Here is an 11383-nt window from a genome sequence, read left to right on the forward strand (position 1 = left end):
CGATACAGGTTTAATCCTCTGCCAAGCAACTGACAGTGTAAAACACAGGAACACCCAAAGTGATGAACAGCTGCTTTGTTTTCAAGTAGGTGTGCAAGAAAAGAGAAGAAAAAATATAACCGGTAGAGAGTTCACACACAGAAGGGTTTTTTGGCTAGAAACTCATCTCTGTAGTTAAAACTATAAAAAAGTTGAACACCCATACTACAGTATTGTTTTGAGTGGCAGATACTGGTATTTACTCCTTATGACTTGGGGATGATTACAGACGTGTTTTTTTCAGTGCTACAAAACCAGCACATTAAACATAAACCAACTTGCTACATACCTTAGAATCAGATTATGTATCAAGATGAAAATATTTAACCAACCGAATCTCTCTCATATGCAAACCTCCACAGTCTCGTCCCACAAATAAAAGATGTTAATGAGAAGCACCCTTCATCCAGGAGCAACTGCAGGTTTTGCGATCCTCAGAGCAGCTACCAATTGCAACTTGTAAATGTGACATTTCAAAACCATTCATTAAAATGAATCCACATCATGCAAAGAGTCACCAAAACAATTTTATTTCCAGTGTTTAAGTAGGTATGCACACAGGCATGATACAGGTTTGGATTCATTAGGTCTTCATGCAGAATTATATTCTCAATAAAAGAAACCAGTTCCATCCAGTATCCACTATCTACACGCCTATGTTACAACATTTATATCAAATCTGGTATCTGAAGAAAAGATACACATGTAATATGTACATTTAAGTTACTTATTTTACAGAAAGATTAAAAATTCAAGTCACATAAAACTCAAAATCTGTATTAAAATTGGAAATATAAAACTCCAATATTTACTGGAATGCCTAAGGAATGGAAGCTCTGTAGCCACCTGTGTTAACATTTGTAAAATGTAATGAAACTTGTTAACAATAAAATGTATTCATTTGTTTGTAATAAGTTTCTCTAATTTAACAATATGGCACCCTAACAAACCAAATGAATTTATGATGAGGCACTTGTTAGTGACTAAACCAAAAGAACAATTTTTCTGCATACTAATGCCAGGCCAACTCTCAGTCAGAAAACCATGTATACACTACACAGCATGTTGCATCAGATGCTTTGTTCAACATTTGTATGCAGCCATCAAATATACTTTTTCTTAAAATATATATATATATATATACTTTAACTTTAGTGTTCTTCTGGCTGTGGTAATGCACTGTGAAAACGTTCCACAGAGCATATTGATGAAACCAGCCCAAATGAAGGCTGCATAACAACAACAGTACAGGAAAATATATATATATATGTACACACACACATACACACAGTTACTGAGAAGTGTAACAGTAAGTTAATGAATTGCTGTAGTGGACATATCTCCCCATTTCAAAGATACTGGTAGAATCGAGATCTAACCACTTGGGTCCCAGACAGTTTATGAGGATGGGCATCAACTGCTGGGCTGAAGTTGGTTTTGTTCATATTCTGATAATTTTCACCATTTACCTGGTCTGATGGCTGAAATGGTCCCGAAGGTGGTGTTCTACTAATTAAAGTCAAGCTGCTGGAAGAACTGCCTTCATCTGCCTGCATCTCTGCAGATAAAGGCAGATCTACCTTTGATACATCTGCTAAGCTAGTGTTCTCAAGTCTGGGCTTTCCAGTTTCACCCGTATTAAGGTCAGTTGTGCTAGTGCGTAAACGTTCTCGTGCAAGCCAGTCTGAGATCGAGAGGTCCTGCGCTGGACATTTTGGCTTCAACCGATTCACAGCTGAAAGCTCAGATTCTCTCTCTCTACTTTGACTTGGCTCTTGAGCTTTCCAAGCATTCAGGACACTTATTTCGGCGAAATCCCTCTGTCCTCCAAGCGTATGCCTTCGCCTGATATTTTTTCTCTTTGCAGTCTCTGCAGAGTTAGCTTTTTGATTCCCAACTCCAAACATGTCATCTGCAGATGATTTGAGTCGCAGCTTTAACCTATCTGTAATTTTAAGTCTCCAGGTAGGTTCTTGTTTGTCAGCCTCACTTTTGGCTGATGTAGCTAAACTGCTTGTTGATCTTCCTTTTTTCATTATGTCGAACATTTTGGTCACAGTAGGCAAGTCCTTCTCACTCTTTGCATCCCCTGAACCCTCACTGTCTGTTTTGTGCCGTGCAGACTTTCTCCTCGACAGTGTATCACATTCAATAAGTTTGTGTGAGCTAAAAAGTCTGCGACTCTCTAACTTTGGTGTTGAACTTCCCTCCGTACAACTTACTTCGCTTTCTTCAGAGTTCCTCCGGCTGGTCTTTACCGCTTCTGAAACTTTGCCCTTGGGCAGCCTTTCAGCAGCAGCACTGGTGGCAAAGACAGGGAAGTCACTTTCACTGTCTGTCTCCATAGGACGCCCTTCGCTGATCAATTCACTTCTTTCATCATCAGCATCTTCTCCCTTGCTTTCTGTCACTGACTGCACCTCAGGGCTCAGCATACTAGCATCTAACCCAGTTAGATATATAGTAGATGAAGTAGTTGAATAATCTGAGGTGATGGAACTGACATCAGCTGCTAAAAACTCATTGTGTTTAACTTCAGGGCTGGCTACTTTTTTGCATGAGTATCTGTGCTGGGAAGCCTGGGAGGAAGTGCTTAGCATAGTGCCAGAGTCAGACACTGTCTCCTCCACCTGGGAAGATGATTGTGAAATAGGCATTTTTGGGTTATTCTTCTGCGTGGTTTGCAGACAGCTGAGATTCGGTGATTTTGTACATTTTTCGTGGTAAGGCAGTGAAGGTTCCTCTGACGGAATACTTTCTTTCTTTAATGACTTCTTTTCATCCTTTGCAACATTCACATCTTTTTTACTGCTGTTCTCTTTTTCCTTCAGGACAAACATCCTCTGTTTTCTCCCTATCTCTCTCTCTCTTTCATACTCCCCTTTAGCTATGTCCTCTTTTGTTGTGTCACCACGAGATTGTTCTGCAAGCTCCTTCTTGAAAAACACATTATCCAACTCATCCTCTGAGCTGCTTGGTTGTGGTTTCTCTTTTGTTTTTTTCCGCTTGCGACTAGCTGCTGCAAAAATGGAGGACACAAGCAGTTCCTTGCTATACTGATCCTTTCCAGAACCCCAAGAACCCTGATTAAAAAAAGGGAGAAGGCATAATTATAAATCACAGAGAAACATTCTTTAGCCTGAGACTTTTTAAAAAAAACACATCCTGAGCTTCACAGCAGAAAGTCTGTCTTTATTCAGGAAATATTTCCATGCTCATTCTGTAGCCTACATGACATTGCCCAAGAAGTCAGTTTTCATCCTGAGAATTCCACTTTTTATCTGAATCCCTTCAGCTTAACAAAGACTAGTTTGTTTATACAGCTATTTAGTTTTTGATTGAGTAATAAAGCAGGTTCCATTAAAGCCAGACAACCTTTTCAAGACTGGTTTGCAACAGAAACTGCTTCACAGATGAGGTCCCAAGAGTGTGGTTTCAATCCCTCCTTTCCAGGTCTTACCTATGTGAAAAGGCTAATTTCTCAAACTATTATTCAGTTGATCTTTCACCTTTCAGGCTGAGTTTTTAAATTGTATCAGTTTATTACTTCCAGTAAAATGAAAGCTATGCAAAACTCCAGTTTAGGCATAAGTATAAGAAATTAACAGAAATAAACTTCTTCCCGATTTCTGAGGAATCTACCTTTAGAATTGCACAGAAGCGATAAAGGGACAAGCCCAATTATTCAATTTTAAAAAATTAATTAAAAACTATTTTCACTACACTGACATCTCCACCTGGCCACTTCAAAGCTATGTACCTTTCCCACTTACTGCCCCACTGCTACCTTTAAAAGAAGTGGGAGGGTCAGGGCAGGTACCACCCTGTCTTTGACTACCGACCAGCACACTGCAGACATTTACAAGAATACAGCAATGGCATCTACTGGAAGGGGCAGTTGCTCACATCAGAGGCCTTTAACATAGTGGGACTGAAATTTGACATCTGTCTAGGGCTCAACAAGAGCTACCTGAACCTAAGTCCATGTTCAGACTTCCGCTCTCTGGCCTGAGGGAAGGCAGGGATGGGCTACACCCAAAGTCTTTGAAATCCCAGTCACTTGTTACTATGCAGCACTACAGAGAGGGAGAGGAAAAGTAGGGGGAAGAGGTATCCTCATGCTAACAGTTTTAACAAAAAATCTGGGGCATCATTACTGAAAGGACCATCTAGTAATTCCAGATACCTCATTAACAGAATAAGCTTAAAGACAAAAATGAGAAAGCTAATACACGCTAGTCATCATCTAACTACTCAGCTGTTGTCCAACAAGGTACTTCTCTGCTCCCTAAGCACAGAATCACAGCCCCCATTTGACAGCGAACTGTCACAGGATGCCTACTACTGTAGCGTAAATGCACTGACCATACAAAGCAAAGCACTGAACAGATACAGTCCATTTAATATTTTTGCTCAAACAACTTTTTCTTGGTGCAGATTTCATTCCTATTCACTATCTCCTCAGAAATGAAAGAGGTGCTGGCAGTAGTGGAAACTGCCACTATATGATATCCCTGGAAGTGTTCAAGGCCAGGCTGGATGGGGCTTTGAGCAACCTGGTCTAGTGGAAGGTGTCCCTGCCCACGGCAGGGGGTTGGAACTAGATGATCTTTAAGGACCCTTCCAACCCAAACTACTCTCTGATTCTAGGACTTCACAAGCCAAGGTTGAAGAGCCATACAATAATACAGTGGCTATATTGACCATGACAGCCTCAGCAACGGTGGACTAATTTGTTGACAAGAATATGGGCAGGGAAGAGTTGGGAGAAGCTTCTACTCAACCAACAGTCACAAAAATATTCCTGGTTATCCAGAACCTCCTGCTCCATGACAGAGAACATCCCATACTCTTGATGCAGAGCTCAGAGATCAGGACAGGGTGGACAGAAGACAAGCATTAAGTCTTGCTGAGAGCCCCCAGGGAAAAAAACATCTGAGAAGCCTGCACAATGACTACCCTACAGTAACTGCCTGGCATCCTGTACAATGACTGCTTATAGGCAGTGCAAAAGAACCCGGACGGCAGGTGACACCTCTGAATCGCTGTGCCAGCAAGCAAGTGCCAATCCAAAACTGACTGGGTGCTGGGGTCTACCATTTTCCAAGTGACCACAGTAATTCTTCTCATTACTCAAATGGCACTCTTGCATTAGCTACCGTCCCCATAAAGGATGGGTGAGCTCTGCACACTTTTCTTCCATGGGTTAGGAACAGGTACATGTCCTTCTCACCAAGAAGGGTATCAAGCAATGCAGCCAGCTGGAGCTCCACTTGGAACGTGTCTGGCTGCAAGCACGACTGGCTGAGCAGTGAGCAGGCTCCTGACCCAGGCAACCTGCAGGCACCTGCACTGCTGCTCTCAGGCCCGTGACCGTGGTCTGACCGATGCTGTTGCTCTGTGCTGCTTGCAGGCGGTGCTCAGCGAGAGGCAACCTGCAAACAGTGCAGAGTCCTGCCACAGGCAGTGTGACTTGGTGTCCTGGAAGTTGGGCTTTTTTGAGGCAGTGGCTGAGCTACCAAGCATCTGGCCTGGCATCAAAACGATGAACTAGAAGGATGCATTAAGTCCTGTTCTCACCTCAAAGGGGGGCATCAGTGATACACCTAGAATGCATGCCAGAATAAAGCTGTATCATGTGCTCACAGCTGACTGAGGTCAGCTGCCTGCTGCCTTATCACCCAGTGCTACAGACATCCAGTGCTAGCAACCATTGAACGACAACAGCTTAAGAGACTGAAAGATTTGTCCGTGGGTCAGATGAGAACTCTGTCATTAAACTGAGGACTGAACTATTGCCCATGTTCCAGTCTTATTCACCCCCACCTACTAGGCTATCCTCCCAAGCACAGCAATACTTCCTAGGGAATTTTGCATACAACCTTTAAGCACAACCTTTGGCTTCCTGTAAGAGGAGAAGCTATTACCTTCTGAGGAAGAAAAGGCTAAATTCTATGTATACTTTTCTCAGTGAAATAGGGAAACACAAATACTGTCTTGCAGTAAGTAGTACACCAACAATGACAGGGAACATACTATATACATTTACCTCTACTAAATGATATGCAGAAAGGAAGTAAGTGCTCACAATTGCGAGAGTTTGGAACAAAGCTGTTTATGTGTACAGCTGACTGCTTTGGCAGATGCAGTTAACTGCAAACAAGTGATACTTTTCCAATTTAACACTTCAAAACAGTATTACCACTTACTCAAAAAATTCTACAGAAGCTCTATAGTACATCTGCCTATAAGTGATTTAATAAAGCAAGCAAATATTTAACAGATTTCAGAAGCTTGTAATGACATCATTTCACAAAATGATTTACCTTAGATTTTGCTGAGTCACTAGTAGCTGAATCTGTGGAAAAATTAAAAAAACAATTCTGCTCAGTTCTGTGCAATTTTTTTGTTGTTGCTACAGACAATGCTGGACTTATGGAAAAAGACAAGCACAGAACAAAATGTGAAGCAAATAAAAACCAGAACAGAGTGAATAGTCAGAGCTCACAAAGATGCAAGCTGCACCACAGAAAGCCACCGCCATGAAAGGATGCTGTGAATTGTAGGCAGAACCAGCTCAATGATAGGAATGGCAAAGGAGCCCTGTTCTTCTAAATAAAAAACAGAAATACTAATGTTTATTCGATGTTTTAAGTATACAGCCCCTGCAAAACCGCAGCTGAGACACCTTTTCAGGATCGTACATGTACTCTCCTGAGATTCAGGATACACAAAGCAAAATTGAATGTCTTAGTACTGTTGGCTGCCCTAGGTACAAATCATGGTTCATGTAGCCATATTCTTTTTGTGAGTTTTTAAAGGAATTAAGTCATATTTTGTAGTAAAACCCCAATTGTACAACTCTCTCCACCTCTGACTATGTATAGGTAAAATTTTATTTTTGAATTGACTAGATTTCAGCAGCTACCAGTTTTGTACTTTTCTATAACAAGCGCTATTATGAAATGAAAGATGGACACCATAGTTTTACTGTCTCGCAAAACCCAAGATTATACAGTTATAAAGGGGGTAGGAAGGGGCTAGCACAATGGCTAAAAAATATGAACTTGGATGTGTTCCAGCTTTAGGGACTTTCTCCCTACGAAGAAAGGGCTGAGCCCCCTGCCACACCCCTTTTTGACACATGGCTAATGCTTTATGACTAGAAAGACTGGTAGACCATACCATGCTATTTCTCCTCAGGGTCTGCTTCAGAGATAACAAGAAACAGCAGAAAAACTTTTAAAAAGTAGCATTGATCTGTTTAAAATACTCTTAAAAAGAAAATTTACAGCACAGATCAACTTTTTTTTTTTCCATTTACAAGAAACGGGGGTTTCTGCAGACAAGGCAGCTACAGTGTGGGCAACAGTCCTCCTTCTTCCTACAGTTCCAGCTGTCCATCAGTGACATCACAGAATCCACTAATGACATCACCGTGTGATAGACTCCTCCCACTTCGCCTGTTACAACATCAGTATAAAGTGACTGTTTCAGTAAGTGCTGAACAACCCTTTGAAAACTGAAACAAAAGCTAGAGACGAAGGGATAACATTTGTGGGATACAACATGCTGGGTTAGTGCAATAGCATAGTGAAGGAAGGGGGGGGGGAAAGTCACCAAAAAAGAGCCTGCAATGCTTGTCCTTAGCCACAAAAGAGGATGGCATTTATAAACAGAAGGAAATCAGCTTTAGTATAGACATACTGCAACATACTTATTAAAGTGTCCATCACTTAACAAGAAAACATAACTCGATTTTTCGCATTCCTAACGTTGGGAAGGAGCAATATTACAACACCACGAAAGATCAGTCTTTCTGCCATCACAACAAACCACTTTGCAGCAGCATATCTGCTTCACCTCACGATGATGATTACATGGGTTACTGTGAATAAATAAAATAGTATGTGCAAGCCTCATCTTTTAATGATTATATTCCTGTTAGACAACAAAGTTTTCCAAATTATATCATGCATGATTATCAACAATTCAAGTCTTTAAGAAGTGTTAATGATCTTTTGGAAGAGAGAAAAACAGTTTATTAGTAAAAGAAAATAGGAAGAGAGAATTACAGTGAGTTAACAGAGTAGGTTATTCTAGCCTATGGACCAACACTGTCCAGGCATGAGTTACCTGATACGTCTCCAGGAGATACTCCCGTTCTTCCAATGTTGGTGAGTAAATGATCTATGTTTGGCACTGGCTGAGATTCTACAGTGTTTTCCTCCTGAACTGTTGTCTATAGTTAATAAACAAAGATGTCTTCATCATCGTTTCACAAATAGTTCATTATGATTCAACAGCATTTAGAAAATTGCATTATTCACCTGAGGACACGCTTTCCTCATGTGTTCTTATTTTCCCATTTTGCTTTATGCTTTTAAAACAAATGCATGGCTTGCTTTTTTTTTAAAAAAAAAATCATTACTGCAAGGACTGGAGAGCTAAAAAGGTGCTTCTGAAGAGCAAACCATACAGTGATGTAATAAGAAATATATAGACATTCTAGAGGCAGCAGAAGCAGATTCTAAACTAAGATAACAAGAACACAAATATTTATGACACAATACTTACAAGAGGTTCTTCAGCATCATCTTCTGTGAAAAACCAGTCATGCTACAATTTAAAATAAAAAAGGTGAAAACCCCACAGGAAACACAAACCCCAAATGTGGAACAATCAAACATGGACATTACTAAAAATGATATCCTGGAGTTCGAAGGATAAATACCAGACCCAAACTGGCCCAATAAGAGAAAAGCTGGTCGATCTGTGTATGATCTTATTTTTTAAATAATGAAATGCATCCACTTACTTTTTGGATGAGTGTTTCTACAATTTTATATTGGTCTGGCATATGCGTAACCATGTGTGTCATGTTATCATCAGATGTCCTCACGAGTGTTGGACCAAATACTATTGCCAGGTTTCTTGGTTCCATCTAAGAAATGAAATATTTCTACATCATGCATTTATAATGAGAAAATACAATAATATCGGCTAAGTACATTAATAAAACACTATTAATATATCTGAGAACCACTTTAAGTAAAGACAAAGAAAAGGTTTTTAAAGACACGTTACTGACTCAGGTAGGATGTTACACTATACTAAAACTCTCCTATATGCAGCTGCAATAAATGCAGCCAACACTTCAGCAATGCAGTATTCAACCTTCCTTAACCCACTGCAAGTAAACAAGCACAGAAAACTCAAGAACTCGGATATATTCTTTACAATTTTAGGGGGATTTTTTTTTTCTGCACATAAAGACTTATTTGTTTTGTCTAGAAACACTGATGTTTTAAGAATTGTGGTGGTTTGGGTTTTTTTGTTTGGGGTTTTTTTTGGGGGGGGGGGGAGTGTTTGTTTGTTTTTTGTTTTTTTTTAATAAAAAGGCATTAGTAGTTCCCTGGATTTTTTTCTGAAAATGTTTACACAACACACGAAAAAATTAAGCTGGTAATCAAATACTGTATTATGTCTACTGACAAAGAGCTCATTCAATTTGCATCTACTTTAGAGAAGGCGGCAGCAACTAATGTCATAGACCCAACACATCTATTCATGAGACAGACTCAGAGTTATGTGATCATGTCACAACATTAATCATCCACATAATTTACTTTTAATGTTACATCTCTGACAAATAATTCCAAGAAAGCAGCAGCAGAATGCTTACCTTTTATTTCTGCTTACTTCTCTGACTTACAGTTTACTGTTGTGACAGAGAATAGGCCAATAATATATAGGAGGCAAGGTCCTTGTGCTTACCAGAAGGAAGTTGCAAACATGACACAAGCCCCTAATGCTTACTTTGACTTGAATTGTGGCCTTTGACAAGTCATACAATTATATTATCACCTCACTCATCTAGCCGTATATATTCTGTAATATTAACATTATTTAAACAACTTTTACACAGCACACCAAAACCATAAAATGATAAATGAAGCTTTGCTTTAGGCATTGCACTTAAAAATGACATTTACTATCATTTCCTTATAATGTCAGCTATAATTCCACTAAAGGTTATAATTTGTTAAATTTTTTATATATATATATATATATGTACACACACACACATTTTTCCTTCACATTTAACTAGAAGGTATTATTTGCAGAACTGATGTTGGAACCTAACCATATTCATTTGAACTGAAGTGTTTTCTGATCTTTAAAATGATTTAATATTGGCCATAGGTTCCTCTCTATATAGCATCAATCGCATTAATTTTTTTCCTGTACCCTGCACATTAGTAGCCAAGTAACAAGCCACCATGTTACCTGCCCTGAAGTAAGCATATATAAGCACACCCATATTGTGCACAGCTTTGCATTCAGCTACCCCTCCCTGAGAGCTAAAAAAAGGGGATATTATTATTGCATTTACTGTAGGATTATAGCGTGCACAGAAGCAGTTAACAAAAAGTAACTCTTCCCCACCCCCTGAAAATGACAAAAAGCTATTCTTAGTGGTGGACTAAGACACTGTAGTGGTGAACTACCACCCTTTACATCATGAATTTTCTTTCTTAAAACCAGCCAAACCAGCACTTATAGGGTCATCAAACATTCAAGTAATTACAGCAAGCCCTAGTCTTAAAAATTACTCAAGTATCCAGAAAGCCAGGCTTCACACAAAGCTCATGTGACAGCCTCTGTCAATAGTTTCATGCAGGTCACAGACATTCACCTGTGCCCTGCCCAGGCACACTCTTATTGGTGTCTAGATGGGATTATATGAAATTTACAGACTTGGGATAAATTTAGGATGTAGGTAGTTATTCCCCCAAGAATTAATACCGGTTTGAACAAATTTAATTCGCACTAAACAGGTACATATTTTGCAGGAGTCCTTAGTCTACTCCAAAATCTTCTCAACATAGCAAAGACCTTAATTTTATCTATAATAACAAATTATCACCTCAATAGAAATAATCCTGCACAAAAACTGTACTCAATGAATGAAACAAACCAAAACACATTATGCTTTTGTTTCTGGTACCTTGTTCTTTTCTGAGTTCTCTGCTACTGTCTTCAGGTGTGCAGAAAGAAACTTGAGAGTCTCATAATGATGTTCAGGTAAATCATGAATCTGAAACAAACAATCACTATTCAGAACATTAAACATCTAACACTGATTTTGTAGTGCCCCTACAACACACCTGATTTCAGCTTACCAGTCTCTTCAGTGTTTTCAGACGCTCAACAGGATCTTCTTTTCTATTGGCATCTATAAAATCTGCATATTTGTCTGTTAAAAAAAGCAGAAATTAATCATATATATATATATATACACACACACACACTCACCCCTGCCCCCCCCCCCACCCCCACC

General features: G+C 39.5%; 1 protein-coding gene across 4 annotated transcripts in view; it reads right to left on the reverse strand.

Moving 5' to 3' along the window:
- Positions 1 to 553: 553 nt before the first annotated feature.
- The window catches only part of ARHGAP21 (Rho GTPase activating protein 21), a 122936-nt gene continuing 112106 nt past the window's right edge, over positions 554 to 11383 (reverse strand). For all 4 annotated transcript variants that reach the window (XM_010581498.1, XM_010581668.1, XM_010581580.1 and 1 more), the window contains 7 exons: positions 11226 to 11299; positions 11051 to 11140; positions 8858 to 8983; positions 8617 to 8658; positions 8176 to 8281; positions 6366 to 6397; positions 554 to 3122 (listed from right to left, as the gene is read on the reverse strand). In XM_010581498.1, the coding sequence (XP_010579800.1) occupies positions 1389 to 3122; positions 6366 to 6397; positions 8176 to 8281; positions 8617 to 8658; positions 8858 to 8983; positions 11051 to 11140; positions 11226 to 11299 (2204 nt within the window). In that variant the 3' untranslated portion in view covers positions 554 to 1388. The remainder of the gene's footprint in view (positions 3123 to 6365; positions 6398 to 8175; positions 8282 to 8616; positions 8659 to 8857; positions 8984 to 11050; positions 11141 to 11225; positions 11300 to 11383) is intronic.

The sequence above is a fragment of the Haliaeetus leucocephalus genome, unplaced genomic scaffold (assembly GCF_000737465.1).
Source record: "Haliaeetus leucocephalus isolate CR32 unplaced genomic scaffold, Haliaeetus_leucocephalus-4.0 Scaffold0, whole genome shotgun sequence".
Classification (NCBI taxonomy): domain Eukaryota; kingdom Metazoa; phylum Chordata; class Aves; order Accipitriformes; family Accipitridae; genus Haliaeetus; species Haliaeetus leucocephalus.